The sequence below is a fragment of the Solea solea genome, chromosome 10, assembly GCF_958295425.1.
Source record: "Solea solea chromosome 10, fSolSol10.1, whole genome shotgun sequence".
Taxonomy (NCBI): domain Eukaryota; kingdom Metazoa; phylum Chordata; class Actinopteri; order Pleuronectiformes; family Soleidae; genus Solea; species Solea solea.
In genome coordinates, this window is record NC_081143.1 from 6,596,861 (window position 1) to 6,618,948 (window position 22,088).

Below are 22,088 nucleotides of genomic sequence, written 5' to 3' on the forward strand. Positions count from 1 at the left end.
GATGAATGAGGTTGGACGTGAGACGAATGAAAAACAAAAATGAAGAAAAAACAGCAAGTTGGATAAAGGGCTTGGAGGTCTGCCAACTACAGTATCACATGGTAAATAATTAACATTTCAGTCGCCATACGTTCCATACTAGTTGCTTTTCCATGTTTATCTAGCCCCGAATGTGTCTCTAACACAATGTAATCATTCCAGTCGAAAACTAGGGTTCTCAAACTGTGGTACGTGCACTACAAGTGGTACACAAGGGTCCTCTGGTGGTACTTCGAGGGAAATCAGAAATACTGCTCTGCTGTGTATACCAGGGTATGTGAAGGAATTTTGACCAGTGTGTGTAGAAAATGAAACTAATGACAATAAATTAAATAACAATAATTAGTGTCACCATATCTCTCGCTCAATCTTAATCTAATTTCACAATACCAGTGTCTGAATGTGAGGAAGAAGGCGATGATGAGAGCGCAGTCTTGTATAAAGGTGTACTAAGGGATACTTGAGTAAAAGTACCAGAAAATGACTTTGGTAGAAGCTGAAGTCACTTTTTTCATAATATTAGTAAAGTAAAAAGTAAAAATCTTAAAGCATATGGCATTTACTGTACTTAAGTATGAACATATTAAATAGATATAAAATGTGACTCTAGCCTTTTCCTATTTTATTACACCCTGTGTTGCATCTCTTTTCTTCTATTTAGTAGTAACGCGTAACAAAGAGAGTTAGGGGAAATGTAGTGTAAGTACACACTTTATTTAGGCAATGTAGTGGAGTAAAAGTTGCTAGAAATATAAATAACAAAGTAAAGTACAGATACGTGAATTGTGTACTTAAGTACAGTTACATTACCACAATGTGAGAGAGCACATTATCTTATTGGGAATAAATCTGCCTCCACTGGTCTAAAACATTCTGTTATGTTTGTCTAAATTGGAACAGAGCAATAAATGGCCATAAATATGATATGTTCAAGTGAATGTGGAGCAGAGGGTAAATGAGGATGAGGAGGAGGAGGAGGAGCAGCAGCAGCAGCAGGCTGGACATACGTCACACCTGCTGTTATATATGCTGAAGGGAAAGACTGCTGCTTTACACACGTACTGTAAACGGTGTGTCCACCACTGCTGGAGGAGAAGATGGCGACTGTACTCGGTACTTCCATGGTCACTCTGGTCGGAGTCAGCGTCTTCATCGCTGCGCTGACTTACATCACTTACAAGTTGATCGGCGGTTTCCTGCACAAGTGGTTTATGCTGAAATCTGTGCCTGAGTTGGAGGGAACTTATCCCCTCATTGGAAACGCGCTACAGTTGAAAACCAGTTCTGGGGGTAAGAAGGCAAACGTATAGCAATCATGGTATAGATCAGCACAGGGGGCTGTATCATGCATTTATTTTATTTTCCCTCCCACAGACCAATATAACGGATGGGACGTGACATCATTTAAGTAAATACTGCATATTTGTGTCTTTGTTTTTTTAGATTTCTTCCGTCAAATTGAAGAGATAACCCGTACGTACTATGACGCGCCGCTCTTTAAGCTTTGGATTGGACCGGTGCCATTTCTGATTCTGTTTCATGCTGAAACTGTTGAGGTATGGAAACAGGAGTCTTGTTTACATACACCACGCACTTGCACACGTCCCCGTGTGCCTGCATGTCGTATTTTTGTGTCTAATAAGGAAAAAAAAAGTCTATAGGTTCGGTCCTGTTCACCGGAACACGACAAGATGGCGATTCGCAGAAAGGGGCGAAAACAACTGCCAAAAAAATAATAATAAAAAAATAAAAAAATAAAAAAACAAACTAGTAAAAAAAGAACTTTTTCCAGACGTCATCATTATATCTAACGTTATATTTAACTGCTGAGTAACTGTCTTCGTGTGTTTTACAAGTTCGTGCTGGATGGAACCGGATGACGTAATTACTTTCATTAAGTAGTAACAAGTAGTCAAAACACAAACAGAACCTCGCTGTAATCTTAGTAAGGTGCACAACGAACTACATAATAATAATAATAATAATAATATATATATATATATATTGCTTAACAAATTATACACAGTGCTGAACAAATGTATTTATGACACCTGTCATAAAAACGAGTATTTATAAACAAATATTGTAGAAATCTTTCAAAAACAAACAGAATTCATCTTTTACACCCGAATTTGAGCCAGTTCACTGGGTTTCTTCTCTTAATCAAATTAATCATAACATTCATACATAGTTTAAGTGCAATAGAGAAAATTAAAAAATTCAATGTGCAACATATTTCACCATGTTTGTTTCACACATTAACAGTTTACTGTGATTATACTACAGCTCTTTCTGTGGAAAATGGTGTATTGATTTGTTTTTATTGACTATGATATTAAATAACCTACCTCTCATGCAGTGCAGTGTCACAATCATGGTCTTCCCTTCATAGCACAGCAATGAATTAATTGATTAATAACAAATAAATATCTTCTATATTGATTTTCTTTTTTTTAAATATTATTTATCAGTCATAAAAACATATCTGCGGTGATTCAACTACTACAACAGTATAATAACAAGGGTTTTAATGATCTCTGTAATCGTCCTGTTTATGACATTTACCTTTACAAACTGTCTTTTAGACACTTCTGAACAACTCCATTCACATGGACAAAGCCTATGCATACAACTTCCTCCACCCTTGGCTTGGAACTGGACTTCTCACTAGGTATATATCCATAGTTCTCTGCAGGTTAATAACAATATCAGGTTCATAGTTATGTATCAAATGCACACTAGAATACATGAGTATTCAGAATGGTAGAAGTGTAGGAGCATTAAAACCATCACATCATTTCTACCATGGAGAGGAAGGTTACGTATATTCTCTAACTCTTTTCCTCTTTTAACCAGCACTGGGACTAAGTGGCGTCAGCGGCGGAAGATGTTGACGCCCACCTTCCACTTCTCCATCCTCACAGACTTCATGGAGGTGATGAACGAGCAGGCGGATGTGCTGTTGGAGAAGCTGGAGAAAAAGGCCGGGAAAGGAAAATTCAACTGCTTCAGCGACGTCACTCTCTGTGCTCTGGACATCATCTGTGGTAAGCATACGGGTGGATTAGATTGTGTTCCTGTATTATGAAAGTATTTCAAAATAAAGCACTCAGATTCACACCCTTTGTTGTTTTTCAGAAACTGCCATGGGAAAGAAAATTAATGCTCAGAATGACACTGAATCGAACTATGTTGAATCTGTGTACAAGTGAGTTTTCCAATTTGTTTTCTCAATTTTAAATACACACAAAAATGAGTTATAAAATTATAAATTTTTCTCTTAAAATTGGATATTTCTTTGTCCTCAGAATGAGTGACATTGTCTCCCGCCGACAGAGGAAACCTTGGTTTTGGCCTGACGCCCTGTACAAAATCTTTGGTGATGGTCGGGCTCATGACAAGAATCTGAAGGTTCTACATGAGTTCACATACAGCGTGAGTGCAACTTGAAAATCAGCGCATATTCAATGTGTTTATTACACAGAAATGATCCAAGACGACTTTGGAATGTCACTTCTTCTCAGGTCATCCGTGAAAGAGCAGCGGAGCTTTCCTCCTCTCAAGAATCAGAAACCGACCAGGGCAAGAAGAAAAGACAGGCGTTTCTGGACATGCTCTTGAAGACGACAGATGAGAATGGCAATAAGATGAGCCACCAGGACATTCAAGAGGAAGTTGACACCTTTATGTTTGAGGTTAGTAGTCACAAATTAAACTCAATAAGTAAATGAGTGAGCGAGTGAGTGGTTAATCAATTAAAGCTACTCATATCTCAGTTTTTGAACCTCACATCAGAAATAAAAATAGTACTGCACTTAATAATCTGAAGAACTGAAGTCTGATTGTTTCAGTAAACACAGACACTATCTTTTTTTTAATCAAATCTGATAATTCTCGTAAGAAAAACTTTAATCTCTACTACACTTAAAGGATTATTTCGCTTAACGACCTGTCTTAAAAATATATTTTTTAATTTTGTTTATTAAATTATTAATGCTTATTAGCCTACCTCAGAATTGCTTCTTACCTCATGAAACCTCTGGTTTTATTTTTCAGTAGTCAAGAGCTTTGACTGATTAATTAACTGATTTAACGGTGGTTCACTTAGAAGCTTAAAAACACAGTATATCCCTCAACAGTTAATGGAACCCAAAGCAGAGGCAAAAACACAGTTAACATGAACCTACATTCATAGATCGAATATGATCACCTGGATGCATTCATTGTTTGTATTATTGTTTTCAATGCAGCTGATATTTTTTGTATTTTAACTTTAATTTTTCCCAGGGTCATGATACAACAGCCGCAGCTATGAACTGGGCCCTTCATCTGATCGGCTCTCACCCTGAGGTGCACAGCAAAGTCAACGAAGAGCTTCAGGAAGTGTTCGGTAACAGTAACATCGTAACGTCTCCCCGTAACCTCACCCCTTCCTACTTTCATGACATCATTTGTTTTCCTGCCTGGAGGCCCTTTATCTCATCTTTGTTCCGGCTCATTTGTCCTTTACATGTAGAAGGGGAGCTTAAACAGGGATAATAGCTGTGCAAACCTTGAGAGTAATTGAATTACGACCACTCCTGTGTGGATTTACAATGCATTTTTCCCCGTGATGTATGTAAGTTACATGGTCCTGTAGCAATAACATATATTATATCTGTGCTGGAGGATCTAAATTTGTCCTGAAGCATGAAAACATTCATATTTTGATCCACTATTTATCAAAGTACCTCTGTATATAATGTTTTTTATTCCCTGAATGACTAGAGAACCTTTCTGAGAACCTTATTCTAACGCTGGTACAAAGTGGTACTAAGCACTTCAGGGGCGTTTCTTGCACGATTGACCAACATAAACCTTTCTATGTTTTCTTTCTACCTGTCAAGATGGTGATATACTGTGCGTGTGCACATATACTGTGGGGATGGCACTGTGGATTATTTGTTTCTATGGCCCAAACTCACACATATATGTGACTAATAAACAAAGAGCAATGCTTTTGAACCTTGCCTCTGGCACTGCGGTTAAAGTTCCAATAGTCGATTTGGGCATGCTGTCTGTGCACTTGTGCCATCCTTGTAGATCATTAAAACAAAGTCCTTGAACTTCCATCACATCAGTTGCATAAAAAAACAAATATATGGGATGGGCTATTTAACTCTTATCTACAGCGGGAGGGTGGGAAGTAAGTGGGTGAACGTTCAATAGCAGGAAAGTGGAGCGCAAAAGTATCAACAGGACACAATCTCGTCTGTTTATCTGTGCCGAAAGGGCTTGACGGTGTTTTCCTCTCTCATGTGCAAAGGTTCATCTGACCGGCACGCAAACACAGAAGATCTAAAGAAGCTCAAATACATGGACTGTGTGATCAAGGAGGCGCTGCGATTGTTCCCCTCTGTGCCTTTCTTTGCCCGCAGCATCTGTGAGGACTGCCATATCAGTGAGTATGAGTATCAGTAAGAGCACTTGAGTGTTGAGTGGAAAGCCTGACCTCCTTTGTTATTGTCACAAAACATTTATTTTATGCCCTTATCACAGCCAACTCTTCAGATTATGGTTCTATCATAAAAAAAAAGATCTACTTTAAGATCTATCATAAAACAAATAAAATGGTACATTGAATGAATATACCATGTATTAGATAAATAATAGGTACTCATAAAGACAAAAAAAAACACAACAATGGAATAACCAGGGAATTAAATGACACAAAAAGCAAGAATACAAGCTTTGATGGTGTTTACTCAGGTTTTGATCAGGTTTATACAGAAACAAAACGTTTAGACACCAGAGCATGTCTTTGTTTCCGTTTATACACAGGAAATTACACCAAATAATTGATTTAATTCAAGTTTTTATTCTACAAGATCGCCCCACGATATTTAATAGAATAATGACTCTGAGACGTGTTTTAACGGCAGATAAAGATTCATGGCTTGTCTGATAGAGTAATTATGATACTAAATATACTGTTTAAGTCATATTTTACTCTATATACAAAGGAACAGATTTTAAAAATATTCAGCTAGTAATCTTAATGTTAAAAAGAGAGGTGCAATGTGGACAGTTGGAAAATCACAGGTGTAAATAGTCAAATTAATGCTGCCTCCCTGCTACACTGTCCTGACTTCCTGACCTGTGCTTATCCCGCTAAAACGGGTCAAAATGCCGTCCAAAAGACCCATTCATTTGGAAACCACAATGTTATTTTAAAAATCACTGTTTAGCTATAATGGTAAACAATTGTATACCTTGTGTTTCAGCTATGGAACTTCATAAAAACATTTCTTTTTAAATCGGTTGTGTGTTTTTATCTGTAGAGGGTTTCAAGATTCCCAAAGGTGCCAACGCAATCATCGTCACGTACGCTCTTCACCGCGACCCGAGATACTACCCCGAACCCGAGGAGTTCAGGCCTGACCGCTTTCTACCCGACAACTGTGTGGGAAGGCCTCCTTATGCTTACATCCCCTTCTCTGCCGGACTCCGCAACTGTATCGGTAAGAAGAGAAGAGAAGAGTCTTATTTTCGGGGATGGGTTTTGATCCATAATTACATTTATTACCTTATGACCGTGTGCTCTGCTCCTCAGGCCAGCGTTTCGCGCTGATGGAAGAGAAGGTGGTTCTGTCATCCATTCTGCGCAGGTTCAACGTTGAAGCTTGTCAGAAACGAGAGGAGCTGCAGCCGATTGGAGAACTCATCCTCCGACCAGAGAAAGGCATCTGGATCAAACTGGAAAGGAAAGCGACGTCATAAAAACACCTGGACCAGTTCACAAATGCCTTATCTCTCAGTATAGGATCCTTAATGGCCTTTATTAATTCACTATAATCTTCATGTCTTGTTTTTTTTTTTACAATTATAAAATATGTACTGATCTTTCTACATTCTTATTCTGTATCTTTGTATTAAAAAAGACTTTCCTATGGCCTAAAAATATTTTAATACAAACAAGATCATAATGACTTGTTATAATTTCATCATATTAAGTGCCAACAATAAAAATGGAATTACTAACCTAAAAGAGTGATATTTAATCCGTTTTGGGATATAAATTGGGTCATTTTAAATCACATTACTGATTATTAACTCGATAGAAATGAGATCAATGATGCTCGTGCATTAGAAACTTTTCATTGCTTTCCATTTTCTAGGTCACAGCTTTTGTAATATGACATTTAACAATTCTGCCCATTTATAAAGACTTTTACTCTTTCAGAGCTGCAAACCTAGAGGAACAACATTGACACAAGAATGATTAGAAATGTTTTAATAGATTAGGAACACATGCTTGAAAAGCACCTGCAAACACCTGAACAAAGATAAGCCTTTGTACATATTTGTATAGTGTTTAAGCTGAGTGTCAATTTTCATTTACATTAGGTTCTTTTCTTGGATTCCATACATATTTAAATAGTTTTTTATGAGTCGTCTTACTGTAATCAGTTTACAATGTCAGACACATTGTCCAATTTGTGTTCACGTGTCTTTATCTCATATACTATATACTATATTATCTATAGTTTCAAAAAATGACTGACGGCTAACATTTTACTGATGGCTGTAAGTCTGATGTTATTATCCGTGCTGGTTCACGTCACCTCAGAGGAAGACCATCTGTTATCAGTGACACCTGCACTTTTCCTACATGAGTCTTTGTGTCTTCTAAGGACACAGTGTACTTCATAACAAGCCTTGCTTGACTGAGCTCATCGTGTCCACTCGTGTGCGTTGGATTTCTCTGCATACTCTGGCCTCCCTGGGGCGGATTGGGGTTAGATAGACTAAATAAGCCATAGGTGTGAACATCTTCCCAGTGACAGGCTGGTGATGTATCCATGGTGTACCGCAACTCTCACTCAATGACAGATCAGTACCATTTTGTCCTAGGCAGGAAGTTAATATATACTTGGTTTGTTTATTGCTCAAGAGTAGCAGTTACCTCACTTGGCAGCACAAGATTTCCTTTCAAGTCACAGTTTATTACCCTTGAGCGCTTTGAGGTGCTAGTAATTCAAAAAATGTCAACAAGACAAAAGGAAAAACAAACATTTGATGGACTGTAGTTTCAATAAAGACCCTAAAACATTCCATCCTTTACTTACCATAATACAAGAGGAATGCAATCTTATATCAGAGTAGAGGACTCAAACTCATGGCCTGTGGGCCACTTGCAGACCCCCAACCAATTTCAGATGGCCCTCCACTTAATATCAAGTAATAATTTGTTATTTATGTCTGTTTTCTTTAATTTACAGAATCATGTTGCATCACAAGTGAATATGTTTGTTCCAGATCAACACAGACACTTTTATTTTGAAATTCTATCAACTATCGAAACAAAAACCATTTTTGCGAAGTATTGGTGGATTGTTGTGATGTAAGTTTCAGCTTACAGCTGGACTTTTTTTTTCACTTCACTGGCCCCTCCTAAACCAGACAGGACGCTGAGTGGCCCCCAGGTCATTTGAGTTTGAGGCCCCTGTACTACATGTTCCATGTGTAGTGAACGGCAGTTTGTAACACAGGCCTCAGCAAGATTACTTTTAACATACTGAACATTAGTACATAAGCAACACGAGCACTCAACAAACCTGTAACTGTTATAAGAAAAAAATTCAGGCTCATGATCGTGGCAAACAAACACTACTGAATCAGTAATTCACATCAAGGTCAGAGGGATCCGTAATCACAGCATGAAACAGTTACAAATGACCCCATCCATAATGTCACAGGATGATTTAGCTGGAATTCCTGCAAGGGTCATTGCCTAAAGTGACATAACTGGTGATGTATTGCCTGCTCGTTTCCCAGTGCTATCATCCGAATTATTGAGCACATCTCTCTGATCAATGACTGGATAGAAGTGAGGAACCAAATCTTCAAATGATGCATTTGGAATTCATTACGGTCAGAGCGCACAAGGTATATATATATATATATATATATATACATACACACATACATATACATACAGTACATATGTATGAAATACAGTGTTGTCATTGTAGTGCTTTAAGGCTATCCCCAGCACACACGTGAAACACCAGAAGACAACACTAAGAACAACATGAAAGGCTTCAATCACACTTTAAAGAATGAACTGAGACACACTGTCCTTGGGGCGTGATGAAATTAAGTGAAACCCCTGACAAGAAGAAACATAAAAAACAACCTAATAGATTTTCCAAATTCAAATTGGTTGAATATCATGAATTAAAATACCCTGTGGTGGTTTAATGATGCCGCCGTCAGTGCTGCAACACTGAGTGTCAGTATAATATGACAATTGTTCAGTTGCCCTGCTTTTGAATAGAGTGTAGTTCAAACCAATGTCCAGAGAGAGGCAGTAGTGTATGTGTTTCTGAATAAAGTGTTCCAGGTATTACTCATGTTGTGGGGACTGTTTACACAGTCACATTACGGGGACTTGTCTTCCATAGGGGGAAAAATTGCAAGTTCCCATAATGTGAATTATTGTATTTTAAATGATGCATTGAAAAGGATAAGGTTAAGATTAGGCCAGTCTTCAGGAAATAAATGCAATGGTTTTTTGGATTTTTTTTGAATAAGTGTTGCGATGCTTGAATGATTGAACGACGCATGATAAGAGTGCAATGTTCCTTTAAAGAAAATGAGCACACGGCTGCTGTGTTAAGACCACGATGGCTCGGATCCAGGCCATTTGCCACTGACACAGAAATGATTCTGTAATTCACATGAGAAAAGACTTGTTTATGTACATTATAGATGAGCAAACAACTAAAGAGCTGCAAATCTACTCAAACACTCCTAAAACGTCTAAGATTATGTTGAGACATAAAACTTTTATACATTTGCAAGTGGGCATACAGTTTACTAAATGAAGTATCAGAAAGTTTAGACTGTAGTTACGTCAAATAATTATGTATAATAATGTATAATTTTCTCACAACATATGACTCACTCTAAAATACATTTAACTAAACAATAAAGCTGATTAAGGGTATTTGTCTTTGGCAAATACCTTCTCAAACATCTTTGAATAATATGAACTACATAAATGAGCCATTGTAAGATGTTTTTTTTCATTATGATGACCATTAGCCCAGCGTTTCAAGTTTCTCTGCGTCTCATATACACTGTGTTTATTCTGTAGGATTAGTCCTGTTGGAATGCATTTTGTGTAAAAACTAGGGAAATGAATGAGCGTTTTCAAAATAGAAAAATAGACACAATGAACACAAATACCCTCACTGTTTCCTCGGGGTGCTTGTGCACAAGATTTGGGTAACTGCCCTTTGAAGTAGCTTGAAGTAAGTTGATGTCAAGGTGTTTCCCTGTATGGTATGCTGTTTACTTGTTTATTTAATGATTTATTTCTCCTGTTTCAGATGTTTGAGGTGAACCATAGAAAATGAAATGGACAGTGGGAACTCCACCGGTTGCAAAAAAATAACGTTTTCCTGATGAGTTGAAGGTCTCAGTCACGAGTTACAACTCTTCTTCAAAAGCACAGGATGTCAGTTTTGCAAACTATGTCCCCGTTTAAAGGAAACTAGAAGGTAAAGTGTAAGGAACTTGGACGTCTGTGAAGTTTGGGTTGGAGCAACTGGAGTTTGTTTTCCAAATGGAGAACGATGTCCATTTTTATACATGAAGTAAACATTAACTGAAGTGCTTGCATGGAAAAGTGAAGATATAGACTTAAGACTCTATGGGGATTAGGTAAATTGGACACTCTAAATTGACCGTAGCTGTGAGAGTGGATGGTTATTTGTCTCCATGTGTCCCTGTGATGGACTGGCGACATGTCCAGGGCAAACCCCGCCTTTCGTACTATGTCAGCTGGGATTGGCACCAGCGCCCCCTGTGACCGTCATGTGGACGATAAAGCGGTAGAAAATGGATGGATGGATGGATTATTGATGACATTTTCTTGGAAAAGTGACCTACTGATATACCATAGAGTGAAGCTGCCTCAGGACACTAGTGGAAAGTGTAGTGAAGAAGGTGTAAAATTTCTATCTACATCCCTTACGGACATCACTGGGCCACAGAGTACAGAGACCCGTGTTGAGGAGGATAGGATGTGACAGTATCCCTGGATCTGACTGAGCATCATGCTGGATCTTCATGACACTGCTATCTCTATTGGTTCCTTCAGTCCCTCTCCCACACAGAAGCGCTCATGGTTAAGTCACCCACTCATTTACAGCCCAACTCCCTTTTACTCTCCCTTCCCCATCAGCCTATTTTCACAACTAATGAATGCCCCCATTATAACAAAACCCAGATCAGGATTGTGCCTCGCAGTATAGAAGGAGACAGGGAGATGGAGAAAGAGAGGAACTAAACGAGAGTGGGATGAGAAAAGGTAAAAGCAAGTGAGATGTCAGGCAGAGTGAAAGTATGAGAGCAGAAGTCTTAAAGAAAGACAAAGCACAAGAAGGTGAGGATCAGTGAGAGGCAATGATATCACAGACCAGATTATCTGCCTTCCACAACTGTTAGCTGAGGATATTGTAGCCACGGCAAAGGAGGGATATCTCTGGGTTACAATAAATCCATCTGCCTGCCATCTTTACTGTTCCCATAGAAACATGTGAGCCAGTTAGCCACCAACTTTGAGGTGGACATGCGTGCACTGCCGGAGGCACCGAGGCCACACATTCTTCACTTCCTTTGAAGTACACAAATACCAAATCTCACAGCAAAATTCTTTGAAATGTAGGTCATGGCTCCAATTTTACTACATCGAGGTAAGCATTAAAAAGTAGGCATGGGTCGAGATATCAGTGCTCGAGCTCAAAATTTCATTTAATTATAAATCAGAGAAGTTCCTGGACAAACTTCCCGTTTACATTTTAAGTAGCTGTGGGTAAAAACAAAGGCATTGGATGGAGAAGTAAATGACAAAGTTGATAGAAAAGAGAACAGATGATTGAATTGATATTCCTTGGAGGCTATGTGTAAATATCCTTGTGCAAGAAAGCTGATTCATAAACAGATAAACAGTAGCTGACTGTATACTTTCTAAGAATTTAAACTATTTAAAGCTGCAAGTCCGGCTAAAAGATGTGAAAGCAGACTGTCAAGTCCCTCACTATGGCAAGGCTTTAGTGTGCAAAACTCCCCACTTGATAAGGCTGCTAATTTTCAGGAAGACTTTACAGGATTCCACTCGTCACACTTTTGCTCTCTTTTTCTTCTTTCTTTTATTTAGAAGATTGATGCAATGTTTACAGCCAGCTGAAAAACATTTAAACACAAACAAAATACCATTTTAATAAATGAAACCAAGATAAACACACTCAGTGAAACACCTGAGAATTAAGTTCTCAATACCCAGAAATAAACCTTGTAAATAAGTAGTAAATAATCTAGCAATATCTTAATAAACAAGTTATATACAGAAATCACATGCAATATAGCAGTATGGAATTTGACTTGACCTCATGATGTTAACTATGAAATTAATTAATCATCAGCAGCCTTATCAAGTGGGGAGTTTTGCACACTAAAGCCTTGTCAAATAAACCAAAAGTCATCTTTACATTTCAAGTCCAAATGCAATCAGTGCTCCAAGTGAAAGGCCAAATAAAGAGACAGCATTGTACAACTCAAAGATGAGTCACAGGTCTTGAAAATCAGGACTAGAGTTTAGAAGTGGAAAGTAATGAATTACACTTACTTGCGTTACTGTAATTGAGAAGGTTTTTTGTGTACTTTAAGTAAATTTTAAAATTTGTAATTTTTTGAAAGTACTGTACTGTACTACGTTTTAAGTAAAAAATAAATAAATGAATGAAACATTCACACGACAGGTGAATGATGTGGGCAGGTAAATGATGAGCACAAGTGAACGATGAGGACAGTTAAATGATGAGTACAGGTGAATGATGAGGACAGGTAAATGATGAGGACAGGTGAATGATGAGGACAGGTAAATGATGAGGACAGGTGAATGATGAGGACAGGTAAATGATGAGGACAGGTGAATGATGAGGACAGGTAAATGATGATGATGACAGGTGAATGATGTTGACAGGTAAATGATGAGGACAGGTGAATGCTGAGGACAGTTGAATGATGATGACAGGTAAATGATGAGGACAGGTGAATGATGAGGATGACAGGTAAATGATGATGATGACAGGTGAATGATGTGGACAGGTGAATGATGATGACAGGTGTATTATGAGGACAGGTAAATGATGATGACAGGTAAATGATGAGGACAAGTGAATTGGCGTTAAATAAGGTCCCTGAGTGAGAAAGTCAAAGCATTTGTGACCTTTGACCCATTTTGATTGATAAATTGTTTTGTGTGTGTGTGTTTACATATTTTATCAGCACTTTAATATGTAAAGTTTGCCTTTAATAAAAAAACAATTCATGTGAGATTTGTTTTCACTTGTCCTTCTTGCACGACACAAGAACCCCAACCTTACAAAGCTAACTAAGTAACGTTTAGTACATTTACACAGCTACATTTTTACTTTAATTTGAGTACATTTCCAGACCAGTACTTGTACTTAAGTCAAATCTTATCAAAATAGTGGTACGTTTACTTGAGTAGAATATTTCAGTACTCTTTCCACCTCCGCTAGAGTTTGACCTGGAGAAAAGTAGAGACGACAGACATATAGGAAGAGAAGGGTTTTGCAAGCTTCTTAAAGTCTGAACCTCCCTCACTGGCTTTTCAACGGGGCTCCCAGTGGACACACCAGAAGAGGCAAAGAGATGCACTTCATGCTGAATAGAAATTGCTACATTCAAATTGGCATGAACTAGAGAGCAGCGTGTCATTACCATTTCCAGGGCAGAGGAGTATGTAAAGAGAAGAAAAGTGGCAGAATCAATAGTGGGGTCTGATGTGTGAAAAAATGGCCAAGGTTAAAGCGTCTCCATTGGTCGAAAGCAGGACTGAATCCGTAGCAGCTCCCACATTATGGTCCATGAACACTTTAAAGTGTGGTTGTATGAGATATTGTCCACTGACTTTGTCCAGCGCGCTGCCATTTCCACGCACCAGCCTGGCAACCGGACACTCGCTGTCACTAATAACATGGCTGCCAACAGGGACAGACGGAAAAACTGATTTTAGCCACTTAACAAAAGGCTCAGTGAATAAAATCTATTGCCGCTTCAGGCCATGATATCTTACTTTACTGCTCTTTGTCACCATTAGACTGTTTCTCACTGGGATTTAGTAAACCCCCTTTCTCTCCTGCACCAAAGCCCATTTAGAAACTCAGTATTCAGCAATAAGCAGGGACACAGGGCTACTGCTGCTTACTCTGGTAAATTTCTGTCACATTGGAAAACCTGACCAAGGAATTTTGTCACAAGATAACACATTTGGACTTAGTGACAGAGGCCCAGTGGGTAAACATCCCCTGAGTGCCTGCATGTAAAAATGCTGTATCTCTTCATGGAATTTGGTGCGAGGAGAGAACAGTTTAGAAACTTCTATTTTAAGCCGGAAAAGGCTGTTTCAGACAACTTCAGTTCTACCAAAGGGCAGATCAATTACAACAGTACCCAGAACCATACATCCAATAAGTGACAGAGCAGACACAAATAATTTATTCCTAAGTTATCATACACTTCAGCAGGTGTTGGTTTTATTAAGTGAGTCAAGTGGTTAAAATCTTCTGTCCCTGCTGGAAGCCGTGTTATCACAGAGAGCCATTGTCACACTCCCAGGGTGGTACACGGAAACAAACTGTGGTGGGTGGTGACGCACTCATCAACGTCAGTTATTAATATATTATGTCAATAAAGGCAAACCCTCTGTTGAAATACGGATGCGGCCATATTCAAATAAACTGAACTCCTCCAAGTGTCCAACAGGTAAACAAATTCACTTAAGAAATGCCTCCGTCAGTGTATTGATCCAGTGACTTTCTTTTCCTGCCAAGCAATCTGCTTTTCATCAATCACAGAGCTTATAATGGAACAGTTTACTTGCAAAATGCTTGTCCTTCATCTCTAACACACTTATAGACAAACTCTGTGCTATTTGTGCGAACACAGATGATATGACCCCCCCCCGCCTCCCCAGTGTTAAGTCACTGTAGGCATTCTGTTATTCTACATTGCTATTCTGGTATACAAAATCTCACAGCAAACACGCGACAAATTCAGCATGACATGTGACGAGTCAAAACTGCCTGACCAAACAACTCAACCTGCCTGGGAATATTTACTCTGGCAGCCATGAATACATATTAAATACTGAGAAAGCAAATATAAAATGTTGAGCAAATGTGCTCAGCTAGTTTGATTGAAGGAGACTTCTTTGCTTATTCTGACCTTGCCTGCAGAGCAACTTGTGATGCTGCTGCACTCACCAAGCAAGAGCCATTTGGAATAATGTAAATAATGTGTGCACACACATAATGTAGTACATTTAGTGATAATCTGTATCTCTATGCTGTCGAACGCTGACACACGTTGTGTCCAGGGCGCAGGAATCTTATAGGTGGTTGTTTGTCTTTATGTGGCCCTGTGATGGACTGTTGACCTGTCCATGGTTTACCCTGCTTTTCGCCCTATGTCAGCTGGGACTAGCAACAGAGCCCGCCGACCCTCATGTGGAGGATCAAGTGGCAGAAGATGGATGGATGGATGGATGGATTTTTGGACTATTCCACTACTTTGTCAAGGATTATAGAGCAGAGCATAGCTCATGTTGTATGCTTGATATTAATAAAAATGAATCCTGAATGTGGAAGTTTTTCCTAGTTCAGGGAGATGACCTATGAGAGAAGTCCTCTGAGGTGGAAGGACAATCATCTCACCATGACTTCCATCAGGTCTTCATAGTCGAATGGTAAAACAAAGGCCACACTGAGGAAATGACGCATGACAGCCTGCTTGAAATTTATCAGACCCTTTCAGGATTCAGAGAGGATGAGGAAAATTAGACTAAAAATTAACTCTTTGAGTAAAGCTTATATTAACACTATGTCTGGCAAACAGCAGGCACATCTAATCATCTGGCATATCCCATCCGTATGCTTGATGATGAAAACATGAATGCAGCCAAATACAGAGATTTCCTGGAAGGAAACCTGTTTACACCTGACACGAGAGTGGGACGACGGTATAGTTTTTGCCACAAAGACCGAGGATTTAAACCTCACGGAACATCAGAGAGCAGAGAGACCAGAAGATTAACCGATGATTTCAAGTAATCTGATGGCGCTTGAAAGGATCTGGCAGGAAGAATGGAGTAATCGGGCAGGTAATCTGGCAAAGAAACCAAAAAGAAAATCGAAACATAGACACACAAAAGCACGTAACAATATTGGCGAAGCATTTCAGAGATGGAGAAAACGCTTTGGGTCATTTGATGCATTTGAGGCGTCTGCTTCACTCAACAATCACCTACTGTATGTTTTTAGTAATCTTGCCTACTGGAGCTTTAAGGGATCAACAGAATGTTAGGAGACTTCTTCTGAGAAAGTGATAGACCGTAAAATATTGTTTATGTATTGGTGCTGGTTTGGCTTCAGCCTCTGAATGACATTAGAGGAGGAAAGATTGTGATAGAAAAACTACACTGAGAGTGACGGGATTTCAAATTGATATATCATATTGATTGATCAATATGATTTCACATATTCTCCTGAAATTAAAATGTACTCATGTGTAAATAACGCCTGGGACTGTATGTGTATGTATGTATGTCATACACACATTTTTTCGGCGGAGGTGAGACACCAGGCGTTGTCACGTGACATTCCTTGATCATTTCAGGGTTGAACGCATGAGCCATATCGGATTTATCGCATGAGAACTCAAGCCTTAAGTTATGATGAAGCAGGCACTTGTTAGTGAGGATGATCTCCCCATTCCAATAAGACTGCAGGGCCTCACAGAAATCCATATGTGATACACATCTCCAGTCAGTCAGGTCTGCTCACAGTAGTGTTTGCGCCTCAAGGTCATTCATCCATACTAAGGACGAAACACAACATTCATATTCTGTATTTGTATTCGAGTAAAATTCATGGGTTCACGAACAGCAGATGTTCCCAGTCAATAGCAATAACTCTATAACGGGGCATTAGATTTGAGAATGTTTGTTTATGGAAAGCTGGGAGCTTTGATCGGTGTGCTTTGATGAAGTCAACCTTTGGGTGAACCAACAAAAATTCTGAGGTTTTCATTAGATCAATTATTCTGGTTCACTTTAAAGGTCTGTTGTGTAAGATTTATGAAGGTTTTTTAATTTTTTTATTTATTTTTTTTTTTATTTTTAATTTTTTAATTTTTAATTTTTAACCTGTCCTGTCCAGTACCCAGGACATGTAATATGGTTGACTGCATGCCTTGTGGTGTCGGACAGATTTGTTATGTGCAGGACGAGTCTGTGATACTCGAAACTGCAGTATTTTTATTTATTTGTTTTATGATTATGTGTTGCGGGCAGCCGGACTGGACAGGGGGACAGGGAGTGGACTGACAAGGGGAGGGGGAGTGAACGGGGAGGAGGAAGGGAGGGGGGGTGAGAGAGAGAGAGAGAGAGGGAGAAAAAAGAAGAGAGAAAGAGAGCGAGAGGGAGAGAGAGCGAGAGCAAGGTGGACAACAGTATAATGCATGGGTTAGTACCAAAAAAAAAAAAAGATTTAGGAAGGTTTTAGTGGCAGAAATTTCAGAAAATTCTACTCCTAAAGGCCCTGGGAGATTTCCGCACACGTGCCACACGCGCCGACTTATACCGGGTGGTGATATAAGTCTGAACGCTGGGAATATAGAATAGAACAATGCTACAGCTCCCTTGGACATGTTCGGTCTGGTTCGAGCGGCTCACAGCTAAAAGGCCCGTCGGGCAGGAGAGTCGGGTGTCAGCTGGTTCGAGACTTGCCAGATCGAGGCTCGGCGACTATCGTGGTGAGCGAGGCTTATACTGCACCTACTGGTGGGGAGGGAATTCAGTTTGTGTATGTGCTGTCCACACGCACCCAACGCGCTCTTTGTGCACGGTTCCAAAATTTTGACCTGCATGTGCGATGTGCATTGATGATGCAATTCACTGTGCATGGACATATACCAGGGACTATAATAATAATAATTTGTTTTTTGTCGACAAATAAGCCTTTAATAAATCATTGATGGTTTTGTATACCATGTTCGTACAGCAGCTTGAATGGATGTGTTTTTTGAACATAAACAAATGAAAAATAAAGAAAACATGGCAGAGAGAGAGAAGGAGATTGGAAGTGTAGAGACTGTTGTGAAAGTGAGTGTTCACATCCTTTCTGGTATGTGAAGGCCACCGTAGTTGCCTGACGTGGTCATGGGAGGGGGTAGAATGGAGGAGTCCTTCATTTGTTGCACCGTGCAGTTTCACACTGAACCTTTAAGGCGGTAAAATAAGTCATAATGTGGCGGTTTTGTGGCTCTTATTATAATAATATTGTATATTAGATACATTTTTGCAATTGCTATATACATAATTAGTATGAAAAAATATAATCATCATCATAATAACTAGTATGAATCAAAATATCAAAAGACAACACTGGTGATACTTCTAGTTGTGTTCTTATTTTATAACCCTGCTGACCACATCGCATCACTTTCTAGTACAGTGTGATTTTAGCGTCCACGCTGCCCTGAAGATGTAATGCTGCTCAAAGAGCAACTTAAAGCCTCGTGTGTTGTAAATTATGTTTCTTTACAACCCCCAGTCACCACCATCGTCTCAGGAAGAAACTACGTTCAATGAGAGGCAAATTATAGCGTCTGGAGACTTAAAAAAAAAAACCTTATACAAGGTAACATGTGTAACAGAGTGGGACGTGTAAGGATACATTCACTGAGCTCCTTTATGAGCCAAGAGGAGAGGGTGAAGACTTTCTGATATGAGGTCTGACACAGATAATTAACAGGGGAATGAACTGACCCTCAGTATAAAGAACCGTCTGCTCATTTCTTCATCTGTTCAGCACCAGTGCAGTTGACACAGAGATGCGATAGGCTTCACAGGAGGTGACAACACAAAAGGCACGTACATGGTGCAAGGCTTATTAGATTTATTTGCACAGTTCTGTGAAACTGATGTCAATAAACCACTGAAAACATGTCCAGTCACTTCCATCATTTTCCTACCTTTTTATTAATATCAGTATTGAAATAAACTGACTTGAAATGATGATGTTTTCAGGTGGTCCGTACGTTTGTTCCACCGTATTACTTTGAACCCAATATCTCAGCAATTCTTTATGGAATTATTTTAAGTTTGCCACAAACATTCACTCTGACACGAGAATTGCGAGATTTGATTTTGGTGGTCACCATTCAAGCTCGCTGTGACCTCGTTCTTGGCTTGTGATTGTCAGGAAAATGCCTCGAAAAATGAGGCTCAAATATTAAGTTTGCTTCCTAGATTACCTACTTGGATTTGGGCGATCAAAGATGAATTGTTTAAGTCCTCATGACAGGGCTTTTGGAGCCCAAGGACTTCCCACGTGCTGTGACGGAGGGTGTTATCACCACATGGATTGGCATTCGGAGTCACTGTGACACAGCAAGTCGACATCGCTGATGGGTCTGAGGAAGAGGATGAAGATGATGAGGAGGAGGATATTTCTGGAGTGAGACATTTGAACCAATATGCAACGCAGGAGCTGCGGAGGTGTGAGAGACTGAAGAAACGCAGGTGATGGAGTTGATGCATCTATGTTGGGTTGTGAGAATCACAAGAATCATACAGCACTCAGTATACTCCCCGAGGTATGATGTGTCATCCAAACTCTCAATACAGATTGGAGGACATTTCAACCTTTAAAGTACATTAGTAATTGAAGCTTGCAACCGCCGTGCTGCCAGCAAGTGGCGCTATGCCCTTGACTTAGTTTTAATTTGCTGATGATTTCTGACTGGGTCTCTTGTGTCATGTATAAAGTTTTGAGCCAATCAGTCAATGTATGGTGAAGTTACAGGCCACTTCCTGTTTTGTGGTGAAATCCCGATGGTTGCCGTGGCCACGCCCTTTTAAATCTGCTGAGTTGAGGCCATGGTCCCTTTTTGGTCTTGGGCTGTAACATGTTTTCACCAAGTTTTGTGCAACTTTTGCACCGCTTGTACATATTCCCCTTATTTTCTAAAACATTTTCGTCAGTTCTGATGTGCGTGCCAATTTTCTCCCGTTTTTCCTAATGTTTAGCGCCTGAAAAATGTGATTATTTTGGAAGAAAAACAGATACCAGTAGGTCCTCGCACCACTGTGTGAGTGCTCAGGCTCTTTCGGTATAATTAGCTTGTGTACAGGCGTGTTTGGGTGACATTAAGGAGCACAAATATTTGTACATACACATGTCAGCAGACGTGCAGAAGCACAAAGGGAAATGCCTTCGCATCATTCTGTCACCATGAAAAGATGTAAATCATGTGAACATGAAGTGCCAGCCTCTCTGCATGGAGTACACCGCCTATTGCCCTATGTCAGCTGAGACTGGCACAGTGGGATAAAGCAGGATAAAGCCGTAGAAGATGGATGGGTGATGTGTCAGGTGTTAGGTGTGTTCAGAGGAAACACACTCCCTCTTCGTCTTCAGTCGCAGGGGTCCCACAGACCCCTCTCACTGTAACTGTACCACAGTAATTGCAAGTCATACCTGTCACATTGTCCCCAGCAACTGTCTGCTCTCTCTGTGCTCCCGTCCTCTTGCTCTACCTAAACTCCTCATCTAAGCTCCACCCAGGGATGCACTGTGAAGCACGATCAATAGGTCACACTTGAGGCAGGCTCTCCCTGTTCCCCTGCTGTCGTTTTGATATCGCTGGCTCTGAGAGATTTTTCCTTCTAGTGGCATATATGTCTTGATCTGTTCCTTCCTGTGTACCCGTCTCAAATGTCCTTCCTCAGCTCGTTTCTAAGTGACAAGCCTATACTGGATGGAGCTTACAAGCGTTATCCTGAAGCGGTTCTTTGTTCGGGCTTTCTTTGCTGAAGCAACATTTCAAAGGTAAACAAGAGCTGCTGTGAGTAATTGATAGACAGCGGTGCAAAAATCAATGTGATCCACCTCTTCCTTAAAGCCATGCCGTTTGTATCTCAGCCAACTCCCACTCATGCACTCAGCCTCGTCCACACTGGGACTGCCCATGGACATCAATCAGATTCATGTCTGCAGCCAACGATTATTGACATAATGTATTCATCCATTGATTGTTTTTTTCAAGTAATCGTTTAGGTCCGTAAAATGTTAATTGGAGTTCCTCAAACCTGGAAATGATGATGTTCTCAAATGTCTCGTTTTGTCCACAAACCAAAAATGATTCCGTTATAATGATTTCTTCGTCATATGGAGCAAAGCAACCAGAGAATATTCACTTTTACAGTAAGAAGCTGACACATCTGAAAACTGATTATCAAAAATAGTTCGCGATTCATTCATTCATTCATTTGAGCAACTGTTTCAGCTCTAATCAGATTTGAATGATTTTTATAGTTTAGTTTTAACTGGACATTTCACCATTTTCATAGAAAATGAACAGAAATGAGGATAATATATTTCAGTGTTGAAGTACATAAAGGAAAATATACCATTAAAGTACTGATTTTTACCCCCTATGTTTTTAATCTATATTAAAACAAATTTTCTATTCAAGTGACGTGGAAACAAGTGCTAATTTGTTCATTTGTGTAATTAACAAGATGCACCCAGAAAGGTGTTTGAAGAATTCGGTTTCATTTTTCCTACTTTGCTGAAACTGAGTGGGAGGATGTTTTACAGCCTGTGCGACATGGTGGAACTGGTAACCACAGCAGCAAGCGGGAAGCAGTGAGAGCAGCGGGGCACCTTTGAGAGGAGCTGAGGTAATGGGGGAAATTAGAAAACGTTTTTTTTCTGTATTACGGCAAGTGAATGACAAAGTCTGTATGATTAAGGGAGGAAGATGTGGGCATCACCAGAGAGTAGGTGGCCTTAACAACCTTCTTCTCAAAGTAGGTCAGTAAATCCTCTGGAGGAAGAACAGAGAAGCAGGTGGAGGGAGCTGAAGAGAAACACAAACACAACATGTTTCCTTGCGTTTCAGAGCAG

The 22,088-nt window shown here is 39.6% G+C and overlaps 1 protein-coding gene across 1 annotated transcript; it reads left to right on the forward strand.

Moving 5' to 3' along the window:
- The first annotated feature begins 1,079 nt into the window (after positions 1 to 1,079).
- On the forward strand, positions 1,080 to 8,133 carry LOC131467500 (cytochrome P450 4V2). The gene is made up of 11 exons (XM_058641459.1): positions 1,080 to 1,329; positions 1,483 to 1,595; positions 2,625 to 2,710; positions 2,896 to 3,086; positions 3,178 to 3,247; positions 3,348 to 3,474; positions 3,564 to 3,734; positions 4,327 to 4,429; positions 5,345 to 5,479; positions 6,360 to 6,539; positions 6,632 to 8,133. Exons 1-11 carry the CDS (start codon positions 1,137 to 1,139, stop codon positions 6,796 to 6,798), a joined length of 1,536 nt encoding a protein of 511 aa, XP_058497442.1. The 5' UTR covers positions 1,080 to 1,136; the 3' UTR covers positions 6,799 to 8,133.
- Positions 8,134 to 22,088: the final 13,955 nt, after the last annotated feature.